At 32.7% G+C, this 16,881-nt stretch overlaps 1 protein-coding gene and 1 pseudogene across 5 annotated transcripts in view; one reads left to right on the forward strand and one right to left on the reverse strand.

Moving 5' to 3' along the window:
* Window positions 1-4,377: 4,377 nt before the first annotated feature.
* Window positions 4,378-16,881, reverse strand: part of LOC126723075 (malate dehydrogenase, cytoplasmic-like) — a 98,326-nt gene continuing 85,822 nt past the window's right edge. For 2 of the 5 annotated variants that reach the window (XM_050426332.1, XM_050426333.1), the window contains exons 2-8: window positions 9,581-10,082; window positions 8,415-8,573; window positions 8,148-8,323; window positions 6,311-6,588; window positions 5,356-5,491; window positions 5,112-5,223; window positions 4,378-4,634 (exon numbers count right to left, since the gene is read on the reverse strand). In XM_050426332.1, coding sequence (XP_050282289.1) covers window positions 4,540-4,634; window positions 5,112-5,223; window positions 5,356-5,491; window positions 6,311-6,588; window positions 8,148-8,323; window positions 8,415-8,573; window positions 9,581-9,803 — 1,179 coding nt within the window. In that variant the 5' untranslated portion in view covers window positions 9,804-10,082 and the 3' untranslated portion in view covers window positions 4,378-4,539. Of the gene's footprint in view, window positions 4,635-5,111; window positions 5,224-5,355; window positions 5,492-6,310; window positions 6,589-8,147; window positions 8,324-8,414; window positions 8,574-9,580; window positions 10,083-10,241; window positions 10,520-16,881 lie in introns of those variants that run through there. The other 3 variants (XM_050426334.1, XM_050426331.1, XM_050426335.1) reach the window with 3 other exon arrangements.
* On the forward strand, window positions 11,916-15,784 carry LOC126723080 (ETHYLENE INSENSITIVE 3-like 3 protein; annotated as a pseudogene).

Raw genomic sequence — 16,881 nt, forward strand, 5'->3', positions numbered from 1 at the left:
GGAAGAGTGAGGTTGAAGGAGACGAAGCAGCACAGAGAAGAAAAAAGTAATTTTATTTTCTCTCCCTGTGGTTTTGTTTGGTTGTTAAGAAATTAATTTTGTGAAGGGAAAATGAGAGAAAATAACAGAAAAAGTGAACTTTTTAAATTTTTTTTTTTTTTTTTTTAGTTTTTAACAAGTTATTTATTTATTTTGGTTATATTGAGTTAAATGGACGAGTTACTAATTAAATGGGTTAATAGATAATGGATAATTAATTTATATATAAATTGGTTATAAATGATAAATTGGTAATTACACACTCAACTCACTCAATCCGTCCATTTGCCACCCCTACGAGGGATATGTAATTAATTTGTAACGGCCTAGACTTATTTTTCTTTACAATTTATACAAGGCTTTTTTTTTTTTTTTTTTTTTTTTTTGAGAAACAATTTATACAAGTTAATATATTAGAATTAATCATCTATTACAAATTATTTATGCTAAAAGAATATTTCATTTTAGCCAGATTTAACAAAACAAACTTGAGTGTATTTACAGTAATGTTATAGGACTACAAGTTTTACTACATCAGTTTATAGTAAAACACTAAAACTCCTAGTGCTTTTAACGTTTTCCTTATATTTATATCAGTTTTTGTTTGGGGCTCCAACCATCAATAGGAAGATGACATTTATGCATGACTTACTTAGTCCAACTAATCAAGTGAGTCATGTACATACAGTGTCATTTTTCTATTTGTACTTGGAGCCAAACCTTTTTCGTTTGTTTACGAGAATGATTTGTGTTTCTGAAGCATTTAAGGAGGGGTCTAAATCTTTTATCCCACTCTTCTTGTTTCATTATATACTTTACAAATAAAAACATGCCATATGTCAATTTATTTTATTAAATGCTAAATTTATGTCTTCTATTATTTCAATTACCTAAATATGATAAGTTATTTATTTATTTTAGGACATTAAAATAATAGAAGGCATAAATTTAGTATTTAATACAATAGATGGACATGTGGTATGGTTTTATTTGTGGAGTAACAGTGGAACAGGAAGAATGTGACAGAAGATTTGTGTCTCTTTAAGGAGAGGTATTGGAAATAAGGAAGCAGGGAACCCGAGGAGTCATTCCACGGAAGGAGTAAATGAAAGAAGATAAGGAAATAAAAATATGATGTTGTTAGGTTTGATGGAGAACTAATACATGGTTGGTAAGAGAAAAATAAAACAGAGAGAGAGAGAGAGAGGGGGGGTGGGGGGGGTGGGGGGGGGGGGATAGGAGGAAACAATAAAAGAGAACGAAGAAGGAAAAAGAAAAAATTAATGAAAAAGCATGAAAACAAGATCAAAAGAAATAATGCTATACTAATGAAGAAAACTAAAAAATAAGGTAAAAAAATTTAATGTCATGAGGCAAATAAACCGGATTGATGGAGAGGCGTTAAAGAGGGAAGTCTAAAATCATGGAAGCATTAAATATATAAGAATGCTTTAAAAAACTCACATTCATGGACCCACCACACTTATAGCAAAGATAATCAATTTGCGGACTCTTTGGCCAAGGAAGGGAGGAAGTATATCTTGTTACCGGTGTATACTTCCTCCCACTCACAGCTGTGTGGGTCCCATAGCTGGTGGGTCCCACCAACTGTGAGTGTGAGGAAATATACACCCGTAACAAGGTGTATTTTTCCCAAGGAAGGATAGTCTCTAAGTGATAGTCTCTAAGTGATAGTCTTGTTTTGTATTAGCATCCTCCTTGTATTTTGTACCGGTTATCAATTGATGCTTGGCATGTTTCTTATTTTAGACTTTGTAATCTTTAATTCTATTTAATTTAAGCTTAATTTCACCAAAAATATTTTTTTGAAGAACATTGAAAAGAGTGTAATTTTTTAATTATTAAAGAGGTAAATAAACCGGTTTGATGGAGAGAGGAATAACTTAATGGGGGAGGAGAATTGATTGGGGTGTTACCTCATTAAGGAGGGAAACCAAAAAATTGTGGACAAATCAAATTATTAAGAATATATATTTTTTATACTTAAAGATAAAAATTCTACTCTAGTCTAAGATTGATTTTTTATTGATTAGAGTGATAGAAGTTATCAAGTTTATACTCATATCGACCCCATGCCAGTGAGCCTCCAAGCATTCTCAAAGCCTTTATCTAGAATAACATTTGTATGATTCAAATGAGTAGGAATCAACAAAGGTAGAGAGGGCAGATTTCATTTCAAGAGAACCAGACCTCCCCCTCAAGTCTCACCCTTAACTACAAACTTTCCATCAAAACCCAACCCGCACCTTATTCTTTCCAACCATGCTTCATTTGGCCAAGTCTCCGACAAGAACACGATCATGGGATCTTTTCCTCGTAAAAAAGTAACGAGCTATTGAACTATTTGCATGGGTTCCCAAGCTCATGACAATCCCAAACTAGACAATTCATTATTCTCGGTGGGGCTAGTAACCAACCTCCACCGATGTAGCTTCTGTAGTCTTGCAATCATATTGCATTGTCCTTCTCCTACTATCCCCTTCCTCTATCAAATTGTAGATTGTTGATCCTTTGTTTTCAAAGAACCTTTACTCTTAACCCATAATTCACTTTTTTTCTTTCCTTTCATGGGTAGGTTACCACGTGACGAGTTATAAGTAATGGAATAAAAATGGTGGGTTGGTTATTATAACACCAATAGCATATAAATAATGCTAGCACCACAACTTCAATCACTCACAACTTGCCATGTGGGCAAGTTGTGACAAAAGTTGTGGATCACGAACATGGAACCCTCTATGAGTTCTCCACAGTGGCTTAAACATTCTAGCCCCCACCTCTATGTATAAGGACACGCTGAGTGAAGATTTTTGCCTTTAAGGTTTATTACTCACATCCACCTTAACACCCGCTTTTTCAGATAAGGAAAACTTCACCCAAAGATTTGAGATGAACTACATTCACCCTCTTCTCCTTCACTCAAAGAACTAGCACAGTTTCCTCTTCTCATACTAAGGGTTCGTTTGGTTAGAGGTGGAATAGAGAGGATAGAAAAAAAAAAAAAATGAAAGAAAAGTGAGAAGAAAATGTTTTTAGTGGGTGTTTGGTTGGAAGGAGAAGAGTAAAAAAAATTGGTGGGACTCGAGTGTTTTCTTCCCGAGCCCACCAATATAAGCCTACCAAAATGTTTTCTCCCAAATTGGGGAGAAAACATGTTAGAAAATGTATGGACTAAAGCACCCATGTACTACAACGTGCTAGGTTTTCTACTTTCCATGGTTTCTATTTTTTTTTCCTTTCCTTTGCTTCTTTTCCGTTTTGTCATTTTTTGTTACATGTCAACTGTTTCCTTTTATATATTTATTTTAAATTTCCTTCTTTAGTTTTTTTTGTCCTTTTTTATACTTTTCAGTCGGTTGGTGTTTGTTTTTTTTTTTTTTTGGTTCATTTGTATTTTTTTTCTTCTAATTTGTTACTTTTTTATCTAGTAAAGCATGAATGTAAATTTATACAAATTACATTTTCTATCCCTCAACTTTAACTTGTTATACTTACCTAATATTAGAATGTATAATTTCACATACAATAAGCATAATCATAACAAATGCCTACAGCCTACTAATAACTATTAGGGTAAATTATGTATTTGCTCCATATACTTTATACCATATTTCAATTTAGTCCATATTCTTTCAATTGTGTTAATTTGGTCTTTAACCTTTCAATGTTGTATCAATTTAGTTTTTACTGCTATCTCTTAAATGGAAATTGCTAATGTGGCTAATGGCCAAAGTAAAAAAATTAGTTTAATAGAAAGACATAATTAGACCAATTGTAAACTTTTTTTTTAAAGAGAATTTCAACTTATGACGTCCACTCCTGATGATAGCTTTTTATCATCATACCAAGATACCAATTGGTTTTTGATGTAAGCATGAATTGAATCCCAAATCTCTTATTTGATTATAAGAGACTTTACCAGTTGAACTAATTAGAACTAACAAATCAATTGTAAAATAAAATGCCTTGCTTGAATAGTACTTAGTACTTAAAATTTCGATTTTTTTTTTTTTTTTTTTTAACAATTTCTTATCATCGAACATAGTTTAGTCAGATTTTGTTTAGATAAGATCAAACATAATTTAATCAAAATTTGTTGGCTGCTCTAGCCAAGCATAATGGTAAGTGAATTCAAATTCTTAGTCATATGACTTAAAATAATTTTTTTTTTTTTTTTAACTTCATAAATTTGATTTTTTTTAGGACTTGTGAAATAATATAAAGTCAATGAAAACATATGAGTAGTAACATGGAACTGATTATTAGATTTGAGGAGGTGCTTGGTGAACTAGTCTACACTTTTGCCAACACATGAAATAAGATAACTCAGGACATATCTTGTTCTGTCATTGTTCCAAAGCTTATAAGTGACTAATAAAATTTTTACATAAAGTTAGGATGGAAATTGGAAATCCCTTTTTTCTTTACATGCATTATCAAGTCTTCTTCATTATTCTCCAAGGGAAGATGGGTTCCTTGTTAGTTGAGGCATGAATGGGCAACTTCTTTTTCGTCAATGAGGTCTTTTGCAGTTACATCCATCTTTGCCCTTGAGAATTCATCGATCTTGAGCCCTGCCAATGCGTAAACAAGTTCCAAACACTGAATGCACTGAAATAGTCTCATGCAAGTAGTATTAAAACATTTTGACCATTTTTCATAGCATTTTGGAATATATAACATGCTAACTACTAACACAAAAGTATAGTAGGCTATCATAATTATAGCTATTCATTCATGAATCCTCGATTGTATTACTCTTATGCCTCGTTTTATATCATTGTTGATTGCTCATCAGTAACTGGGAGTTCTGAGCTTTGTGCATTTCATTGTTATAGACTTATAGTCCATATATTCCAAATATATATCCTTGCTCTCTTCAACAACTACCTTTGCTCTTAAACCATTATTTAGATCTAAGACATAATTGACAAACAACATATATTCCTCTATGCAGATTACAGTGATTTGTAGCTTCAGAAACATTAGCAGTTCAACTCTTAAGGAAAGAAGAAGTAACATTTACAACATATAAAAGCCACAGAACTTACCATTCACAATTGACCATTTTCCTTTCTCACATTTAACAGGAAAAGAGTAAATAATATCCTTTGGGATCCCATAAGAACCATCAGAATACACTCCCATGGAAACCCACGTTCCCTGAATTACAAAGCCAAAGGAAAATTTACAAAAGATAATAATAATTAAAAGAAGAAGAAGAAGAAGAAGAAGAATATGAAAGCAAATAAGTTCTGCATGATCAAATGCTATTTGAGATGAAAGATAATCAACCTTGGGAGTCCCGAGAACCCAATCACGCATATGATCACAAGCAGCACTTGCAGCAGACAATGCACTTGATGCTTTCCGAGCCTTGATAATGGCTGCGCCACGCTGCTGTACAGTGTTGATGAACTCGTTTTTTAACCTATGACAGACAAAATTTAAATAAATAAATAACATAAAGGGAAGCAAAGTAAATAGCCTGACAAGGATGCATAGAGATGTGAAGATGGTCAACATAACTATGTTGTTGAAGACTCTGCAAAGAGTTGCAACCTAAATATTCAACATGCACCCAAATGTACCCAAGACCAACCTAAAACTTTGGAGTTCGATAACTTTTCAAAAATATAAAACCAGGTCCTAATATAGAAGGACTGATGTGGGTAGTTTTGGGGCTTAAATGTGTAAATTTCACATCATTTTCTGTTTATACCAACTGGTGCAGATGCTCTAACAGGGTGCAAGACAAATTTAAGAATAAGTTTGTTTTTTGATGAGTACAAACTCAGGTATAAAAATTGTTACCACCTACACCCCAAAGATTGGGATCCCTGGGTTAGGAAAATGGCATGTAGGTACTAATTGACAGTGCACCCCAAGCTATTGCTTAAAAGAAGCATGGTAATCTAAGGAGAGCCATAAATTCACTGGAGCAATTTTGTCTTCATAGATGATCAATCACTATTTATCTTGAGGGGTGGGATAGCTACAGTTACTAGAATCCATAATTAAAAAAAAAAAAAAAAATTGTTAAATAACTAAATTCACTATTTCCTAAGAACTTAATCTTTTAGGACAAATAGTATCATGGTATGTAGGTGGTCTAAATTTGGAGGATTGAACCTTATGCCTACTCTACCTCCCATTTAAATACTTAAACGTACTTTATCAACCTATGTCTCCAAATAATTTAAACATGTGAAAGTGGCAAAAAATAAACATGTTGGATATTTTGAGATACCAATGATCGTCAGAATCAAGTTCTTTGACTAGTCTCTCTCCATTTGTGGTGGTGACAGTCGCATGATTGGCATCCGGATATTGAGTTGAAGAGTGATTGCCCCAGATGATTACGTTCTTGACATCAGTAACATAAACCTTCAGTCTCTCAGCTATTTGACTTAATGCTCTGTTATGATCAAGCCGTGTTAGGCACGTGATGTTTTCCTTTGGGATTGAAGGAGCAAATTCTTTCAAGATGAGAGCATTGGTGTTTGCAGGGTTGGCAACAACTAGCACCTGCATAATAAAGCAGTGAAAGGGCATCAACGTAGGAAACAATATTTTTCTCAAAAAAAAAAAAAAAAAAAGAAGAAAACACTTGGGAAATAATATTAATTCAAAAAATTAGCTGCATAAAAGTGAAGATTAAAAAAGAAAAGAACTCTTTAAAGATTTCAATCTTTCAACATTTGTAATTGTTAGAAATCTGACAATATGATTGGTTATAAATATGTTGGAAACAGACATATAGGAAATCTGGTTTTCACTGAATATATTCATTAATAAGTTGGAAAATAGACTCGAAAATGCACAATTATGTTGTCAATGGTAGCACATAGAGACACAAGATTTGAGAGGATCAAAAGAAACAAACATAAATATTTAGAGTATTAAGGATTTGCTTGAATGGTGCATTTTCATGGCAGCTTCTTGTTCTTCCATTTTTAGAGTGAGTGAGGGGGCTGGAGAACTAGTAATTCGGATACACATACTTCTTCAATCTGGACAGAAAGGACAAACACAGCTCCCTGATGACTGAAAGATTTTTCTTTCTAAGGAAATACTATATTTCATGCAATATAAAGAATGTCTGATCAATTATTCTTATGATGTAAAGGGACTCTAGATTAGGTAGCTTAGCAATATTACTAATTTGAGCATGAGTGTCCCTCCAGGATGTAACTTAAAATAGTAACATTAACCAAGATATAGACATTCAGATTGTATCAACTACCAAAGCAGGTAATGGTCAGAGGACATGCCAAAAGGCATGCTACAGAGCCATTACAACTAATAGAAGCAACAGACCATGCTTACGGACAGGAAATGATAGTGAGACAAGGAATGTACTGGGACATATTATCACAAGCTAATAATAATGGAACAGGATGTTAAGATCATTAGTTTTATTGATTCACTAATTTTTATCATAGCCTAGAGGGCATCTAGTAATAGGTGGTGCAGGAGCAGGACGACCAGTTTTCAATGGGAATGTGTTTTTGGAAGTAAAATAAAAACAAACAGGATAAAACCCATGAATCAACGCCAAGACGTGGAGAGAGGGATAAAACCCAAGAATCAGCACTTAAAGACTGCTTTGAGTTAGTACCAAGCAAAGTAACTGAGATATGCTTGTATTCAACACGAAGCATTGGAAGTAAAAATTCCAACAAATTTTAAGATCAACCTGTCTACTGTAGTGAAATTAAATTAAAGAGGGAAGGGAAATAACTTCACAATCAAATAAGAAAAGGAAATACCTCATAAAAATTTTCATTAAATACAAAATAAATAAATAAATAAAATCCTAAAAAAAGTCTCAGATCCATTAGCATCAATCTTATCCAATGAAATCAATCAGCATCAATAGAACCAATATGTCTCCTCTTTTTAAACTTCAAAACATCTCAGAACATCCAGTTTCATGACTTTTAATTTTTAAAGTAAATGGAGCCATATATATAAAAAATACAAATCTATGTAAAGGTGAACTGATAATATTCCAAACTGAGTGTGGCTGTGTGGGTGTCCCTAAAATCTTAAATCTACACACTCAAGTGAATTTATGGGGTCACCTTGCAATCCGAAGCAGCATGCTCCTCCAAGGCCGAAGCCTGTTCCTTGTAAATAGGCACATTCTTAGACATCATATCCTTCCTTTCCATACCTTCCTTCCGGGGGAATCCACCAAGCATAATAGCAATATTGACGTCTTTACAAGCTTCAGTGATGTCCGTGGTAGCATGCACCTCTATTGAACCATGTTCATGACAATTTAAGAAACCTCAGGGGAGAGTATAGTTCTATCAACCTAGAGTTAACTCTCAAGATAAGAGACATACCTTTCAGAAGAGGGAAGGCAGCATCAAGCAATTCCATTTTTACCCCATTCAAGGCTTCAGCTGCCGGTGCGATATCAAGCAAGTGCAGAATCACAGGCTGATCAGGACCCAGCATGATTCCCCTTGCAATCATTGGAGCAATGGCATAACCTATTTGCCCTGTTGAACAAAATCAAAATTTTGAGCTACAGGTACACAAGCTATATATTATCATGTCTAGAAGAAAGAATACCAAACCTATAGAATTGAAAATCAAATGCACTTGCTCCTTTACATAATGACAACAGTCATCTTGATATAAATCAAGCTTTTTTTTTTCAATTCTCATTCTTTCCAACTATTTCAAAAAGACTACAATGTATAAGATAATACAATGATTATTTCAACAACAAAACAGTTACAATTTTTAGGATTTCTTTAGATTATCTACAGAAATCAGAAATGGCAGTCAAACTCATCTTCAAAGAAAACCACAGATTTAAACAGTTTCATTAAGAATTACATCACAGAACAGCAGTGCAGGAAGTCATAAACTGAATAGAAAACAGGATTTTCAAATTAAGTTAAGGATAAATTTGAAGAAAAATAATTAAAATACTTTTTTGTAGATAATTTTTAACAAAAATTGAGACAAAAATTCATGAAAAATTGGATGATGATTTTAACATATTTATTTAAAAAAATACAAAGCAACAAATTCCATAAATTTCACTTATTAACAATTGGGATCAGTTTTGACTTTAACTCCCATGAAGGAGAAACCTGGTAAATTAGCATTTGCCTTAATAGTTTAAGCAGGTAGGAAAAATTAAATTTTATCATTTAACCATTGATTCTAACAAAACCAATAAATGATATCTATATGAGCTAAAGATGCCATAATGAGGAAACCAAAAAACAACAAGTATCCACAGGCATACAAGCAAATTTAGATTAAGCAATCATACAAAATTGGAAAATTTGGGGTTTATCATTTGGAGAACATTCATATTTGTCAATTTGAATTAGATGACAGTTTCAGAAATTCAGCAAAAATAAATATATAATAATAATATAAAAGGCATTCAAATTTCTAATATTGAGTTTCATGGTGATAACAAGACAATCAAATATTTCTAGCAATGACCAAGAAAAACCAAATAGACTATCAGGTTGAGCTAGCATGCCTGCAGCACCAGTGACCAATACTTTCATTGGTTCCTTCTCCATCTTCACGGAGCCCCACATATATGTAATAAGCTTCCAAGAGATAGCAATAGTAAACAAAACAACGAGACCATTCTGAAGCAATACAAGATACTCCATTTTCTCAAAAACCAAACTGATAAATAAACAGTTCCTTGTAGATTTCTTCTCAAAACTATCCAACCTTCTAACATATATACACATATGTATGATGCATCAAAATACAAAAATATATGAACAAAAAACAAAGAATATTAAAAGAAACCTGTACAACAAGGCATTAATTTCAGATGCCAAAACAACTTGCACAAGAGATGCACGAGTATAAGAGATCTCCTCAATCAAAGAAAAGAACCTATCCATCTGTTTGTTTTCCAATCAAACTAAGGAAAAAGATAAGGATATTATAGAATTAAGTTATGAAACTTCCATTGAATGCAACATCCACTTCTAACCACCAAAGCTAAATGGTTGTGCTTAGACCTTGTTGAGAGGATTGCTTTCTTTATCATATAATATAAAATTCATAATGAAGAATAAAAAAATGTAATAAAGAAAAAAAACAAAAACCCAGCAAAAGCAACCAAACGGAGCAAAGCAACAAGCGAAAACGAAGGAAAAAAGAAAAGAAAAGAGAGAGACCCATCGCAGACCCAGTCACGCCGCCGCCACACGCGAGAGAAATCCATCGCAGACCCGTCGCTGTCTCAACTGCCGGCGTCGCATACCCAAACGGGAAACGGCCACACCAGCGCCGCCACTGTCGCCACGCGAGACCCGTCCCTGGCTCAGATTCACGGTCAAATGATGAAGACTAAAAGTATGAAAGAATATTTGAGATCCTGGCATTGCTTCCTTTGTGAGAGACTGTGAGGAAGAAATTTGGTTGCGAAAATTGAAAAAAGAGATCTGATGGTAAAAGTAGAAGACGTGCTGAGCAGCGAAGAGGCTTCCTACTTTAAAAATAATCCTATATTCTTCTTTATTTACAAGATTGCCATAAGTAAATAGTAAAAGTTAAAAATCTTATATAAAATGTGAATAAGAATATAAGATTATAAATAAATATTTTTTTAAATCCCACCTTATTTAAGATTTCTAAAAAATATTAAATTAAATTCATTATTTTATATAAAAGTAACAATTATTTTATATATATATATATATATATATTTTTTTTTTTAAGAACCTGAAACAACATGAAACGGGCAATAATAAAGACAAGTAATACAAAGAGGAATATTGATTCAACTTTCAAGGAATAAAATTGGTAAAGTTAAGGAAAGTGTTTGTGGGTAGTGCATAATAAGTTCATAGTGTTGAGTTTCATTTTCATAGAAAATGTATTAAGAAACAATAGTATTTTGTGTCTTTTGTTTTTATTGATAGTTTTTTGCATCTTAATATATTAAAAAACAATGATTTTGTGTATTTGTATTGGTTGATTGTTTGTTAATAATATATAGATGCGCATTTGAATTTTCTTTTTCTTTTTTGCGCTTATCTCCGCCCTCCCTAACTTGAAATCCTGGGTCCGTCCCTACTTTCATTGTTGGAACTATTATTGGCATCATTTTTAATGTACACTAATTCACAATTTGTTAATTCAATAGCAATTATGAAAAAAAGATCGAAAAATTTATTGCATAACAATACTTACTGATTAATATATATTGCTTATTTCTGCAAAATAGATTGTAACTTAATAACTTTTTTTTTCCACAATTTAAGTTGTTAATTGAACAAATATCCGTCATTAGCATTACTTTTAGTATGTAGTATGCACTAATCACAAGATATCACCTTAAAAATGATGAAAAATTTTATTTATCTCCCTTAACTTATTAATATATTATTATATATAACTGTTAATTACATTTTTTATCTCAAATTTTTTTTATAGGATTTTGATGATCTCAATTTTTACCCACCTTTTTTAGGCACTAATTAAAAGTAAAGGACAAATTACGTGTCTTCAAAGTCCTCGTTTCCTCAACCAATACCACACAAGAACTCTTTGTTCTCTTCCAAATCCTGCTATTACCAATGAACTTGACAACCAAGTCAGTTTCAAGATTACTCTTTTGTCTACTCACTGTCTCTCTCTGCGTAACAATTAATATTGCTACACTCACGTTGAGCCATGTCAGCAACCATATCATTACTATTTTTTTTCTTAAATTTCTGTTATAATTTTAAAATAATTTTCCTAAATTTTAAAATACTAAAAAATTGAAAATAATTCTCAACCTTATCTCCACTATAAAGCCCAATCTTTATAGCTTTAATTCCACAATAAAGCTCAATCCCAAGCCCAAGCTTGTCTCTCATGGTTTCAAATTCCTTTTTTGTCTTCTCACCTTTTGGTTTACTGTGTTTCACAATTTGTCTCCCCACCTTTTAAACGGCAACCCTTCATCAGCGTTAACTTGTTAGTGGTTTCAATTCCTCAATGACAACCCTTCAGCTTTTGCTAACGCCAGCCTATAACAGTAGTCTCTCTGTCTTCCCTCCTTTGTCTCTTCCTTTTCTCACAATATGTTAATATTGACAAAAGGTGGATAATTCAGTTCAGGTATCTGTGCTCTATTCTTGTGACTGCCAGGCATAATAATTCAATGTAAGGATTAGATTATTTTGATTGAATTTTTTTTTTCTTTTAAAAATTTGTTACTGCTTCTTTTGTGCTGTGATATGGATGATTGTTATGTTGATTTTTCTTTGTATTTGATTTTTTTTTAGGATGTTGACTTTTTGATTGCTGGGTTTTTTAATTGGAGCTCTACCTCTTTTGTATTGTGGGTCGTATATGGGGTTAGTGCGATTCTAATTTCTTCGTGTAGTGCTGTTGTGTGGATACCTCAACAATTTGGTTTGGTTAACATGTGGGGAAGTTCTTGTTAGGGATACGCCAACTGCGTGTTTTAATTGGAGTTCTACCTCTTTTGTGTTGTCGGTCATATATGGGTTTATGTAAATATTGTTTAATGAGAGAGGCTGAACAGTTTATGTAGACTTATTTCCTATATGATATGAGGGGTTGCCCCAAATTAATAAAAAGTGAATCAGAGTGGTCCAAAATTTCCCATATTCGATGTTTTGGTAATGATGCTATTAAAATTCATCCCTAGCTGCGTAGATTGGTCCAAGACAGTCCTAGCCGTAAGTTTTCTCATATTGAATCAACCAAACAATTATCAAAGATTGCCAAATTCCCTTTCAGTTTTTTTTTCTCTCTTAAATTTCCAGTTATACTTTAAGAAGTAATAATAAAATGGAACGTTCTGTTCTCTTCAGCTGCAAATGACCGAAATTCAAGAGCTGCATGTGATGACAAACCAAATAAGAGAAGCTTCAGATTTGTTTGTGCAATAGTAATACAAAAACAATGTGGTTAGTCCATCTTCTACTCTCTCTTTTCTTTTATAGATTTCTTAATTTTTTTTCTCTGTTTTATTTCCAAGTGTAATTCCCAAATTTTGAATGTGCCGTAAGATTATTTGATGATTATCTAGTTGGGGAGAGGTAAGAAATTTTTTTACCAGCAAACAAGTTTAGGTAGTTAAATTTCTCCTTCTGCCCAAGTCATTATTTTCTTTCTCAGCATAACACAATGCAAGACTAATGCAATGATATATTTTTCTAGCTTAGATTATTGGTAGAATTTATGTGAAACAATCTTGGACAATATTAAGGGTCTACTTAGATCCAAAGGAGATTTTAGGAAACATATGCATAATTTTTCAGATCTGTAAAATTTTCATTTGCCCAAACTCAAACACTCAAAAACACCTTATACAGTCTAAGTTTCGTAGACTACAAAAAATCTTTTTTTACAAATTCCTGATGCAATAAGCTATTCTTGGTATAAAGTATGCATAATAAAAGAACACCAAAATCTGCTTAAAATTCTGCAGGGCAAGGATTTTGTTATTATAAAGAAAACAAACTTTTCCTTATCCTAGTTGCCTTCACTAAGGTAAGTAGGAAGTATCATATTCTTTTTTCCTTTTCCTGTCTTGGATTTGTTCATTTTGCATGATAAGTAATGTCTGTAATTCCGTTTATCAAAAGCAAAAAAAAAATGTCTCTAATTCCACTGTTTTACTATTTCATTTTTCCATCTACTCTACTTAATAGAGGGGAGAGTGGCCCCATTTATGATGACTCAATTCTTCATAGAGTTTTATGCAGGAATTGAAGTCTCAATTTTAATATCCCTTAAGTCCAAGTAATGGAATGGACTGGATTCATTTGTATAGTTTTGTACAAGTGATTTTGCTGTAATTTGGGTTCTCCTTTGCTGTAACAGTATCAGTCTTTGTGTTGTATATGGAGGTTGCAGCTAAAACTGCAATATGCTGTACAGAATGATGCAGAGTTTGCTCTGTTATCTGGTTGTTTGGCTAGCGCCAGTGTTTTTTTTTTTTTGGGTTAGATAGGGATTAATTTAAAGATTTTGAGTTTATTTAAGTTGCATGCATCATGTGAGCCTAGATTTTTGGTTTGGGTCTTCTCCTGTGTGATTTCAACGACTATGTGTGTAGGTATGTGTAAGTATTTTCTGTCATTTTTGTGTGTAAGTATTTGGGATGGGTCTTATCTTGTGTGATTTCAACAAACATGTAGTGTAAGAGTATAACTTTTGCTGTCATTTGTCAACCACTTTGTTTTATGGCTACTGAAATTGTTGTATAACTTAATTTGGTCATTTGAATTGATTCTGTTGTGGACTTATTTTACGTGTAATTTAATAATTTTATAGAATTTGAGTTTGATTCATTTCTATTTGTTTAAAAGATTTTTATATATCAAAAATTTTTTTTTTTGAGATGTGGGTTTGTTTATAAATCTATTATAGGATGCTGGGCCTTGTCTATTAATATTTGAATTGTTGTAATCTAAGACTTTTAGGGATTTTTATAGGTTTGTGGTCATCAGGAAGATGGGTTTGATTGAATAAAGAAAAGGGGCTGTTTGGCACAATAATTGTGAATTCATTAGATTTCAGCAATAATTATGTTTTGTTTGGTTTTTGAGATAAGGTTGGAATAGAAAATTAATTTGGGCTTTTGACTGTGGATTGATTTTGATGGTCAATGTAACAAAACCTTGTGCTATTAGGGAGCTTGGTACAACTTTTTGTTTTAGTCCTAGAGTGGCTGTATAGCTTGGGGACTGAAACAAAATAAGTCGTAAGATTAAAGATTTTGTTTTGTTTTTTTCCAAGCGTTTTTCTCATCAACCAGAGGGTTGTTGTAATTTGATTCAATGGACCACCTTATGCTGGTTGATGACACATTGGGCGACAGTTTGGATTTAGAAGTTGATGACTTAATTAAAGTGTGACAACATAGCAAATAAAGATGTGAGTGATGAAGAGATTGAAGCAGAAGAATTGGAAAGGCGAATGTGGAAGGATCATATCAAGCTCAAGAGGCTTAAGGAAAGACAGAAGATTGCAGCCCAACAAGTTGTAGAGAAGCAAAAGCCCAAGCAGACCACTGAAATCAGGCTTGGAGGAAGTAGAGCACAGGATGGGATTCTCAAGTATATGCTGAAGCTGATGGAAGTTTGCAAAGCTCACGGCTTTGTCTATGGTATCATTCCTGAGAAGGGTAAGCCAGTGAGTGGTGCTTCTGACAACATTAGAGCTTGGTGGAAAGAAAAGGTGAAGTTTGATAAGAATGGGCCAGCAGCCATAGCCAAGTATGAAGCGAAATGCCTTGCCATGAGTGAGGTAGAAAATAATCAGAATAGGAACTCTGAAAGCATTCTCCAAGACTTGCAAGATGCTACTCTTGGGTCACTTTTGTCTTCTTAAATGCAACACTATGACCCCCTCAAAGGAAGTACTTGCTAGAAAAGGGAGCTCCGCCACCTTGGTGGCCAACTGGAAATGAAGATTGGTGGGTGAAGTTAGGGCTACCCCATGGTCAAAGACCTCCTTATAAGAAGCTGCATGATTTGAAGAAGATGATGAAGAAAGTTGGAGTGTTAACATGCTGGATCTGAATGAATGCAATCACATGTTGCAATCTTATAAAAAAAAGTTGTGAACATCACTTTCAAGGATTCTGCAATCACATGCTGCTGAATGCAAAATGTCATATTTACATGTTTGCACATACTAAATTAAAAATGTCAGATTAAGTTTGATTGCTCATATGCATATTTATTCTTGATGTGCTGCTACTTTAAAGTAGTGAGAAGGGAATTTGAATTGTGCATGTCAATCTATAGAACAAATGGGGTTTATCTGGTCTTTTGCAGGACAGTTGAATAATAAAACACTGCATAGTGATTGACTTTGCATGGATTATAGAAGGATTCACATTTCTAAGATATTTTTGAATGCACTTTGTTTTAACTATTTGCTTTGTCTTTGCCCATTAAACAATAAGTTAGATCAAGAGTTGCACTTGTCAAGTTAAAAAAAAAAAAAAGGATCAAGAGATGCATATTGAGAAACTGATTCTTTCTATTTTTGATCTTAAAAAAAAAGAGTCAGATTCAATTCTAGTTGCATTAACAAATTCTATTATTTTATATGAATTGTAAATAATATAAAATGTCTTTTTTAATGAATGTTTTGTGAATTATTATTTATATTAGTTTAAAATATTATTGATTGATGATTGTGAAAGGGGGTTTTTATTTTTGCTTTGTTTTGTGCTTTGTCAATGGGTATCATGGCAACAATCTAAAATCAACCTACCTTTGCAAGTAGAAAATTTAAATGGAAAAAGATTTGTTTTCCAAATATAAATAAATGAATATAATCTCAAGTTTGGATGGGAATTTTGCGTAGTTAAGAAAGTTTTTGACCCTGTTATAGAAACTGACATTAAAATTTAGCTTGAGAAGTGCATATTTTTTTAATATAGCAAAATTACAAATTTGATATCTAACTACTACATGTCGTAATACATTTCTTAACGTGTTTTATTGACAAGCTTATATTAGTGGTACTTCAAATGAATGTAAGAACAACAAAGGAAGAAGATACAAAAGGTACTTTAAAGTTATCTTCCAATTTATTGGAAAATGATATTTTAGCATTTATTGGATATATGTAAAGGATTCAAATCCTAATTTTAATTTTAATTTAAGTTTGATTTATATTTTTCATTTCGTAATTTAATGTTTCATATCAAGGATAGGAATCCTAATGTGAAATCAAAGATGAAAAAACAAAGAATTGTTTAAATCTTCGTACACAATAGCTTTCCCGTGTATCGCACAGGTTAGCGACTAGCGTAATATTTAAAAGCTGAAGCAT

The sequence above is a fragment of the Quercus robur genome, chromosome 4 (genome assembly GCF_932294415.1).
Source record: "Quercus robur chromosome 4, dhQueRobu3.1, whole genome shotgun sequence".
Lineage (NCBI taxonomy): Eukaryota > Viridiplantae > Streptophyta > Magnoliopsida > Fagales > Fagaceae > Quercus > Quercus robur.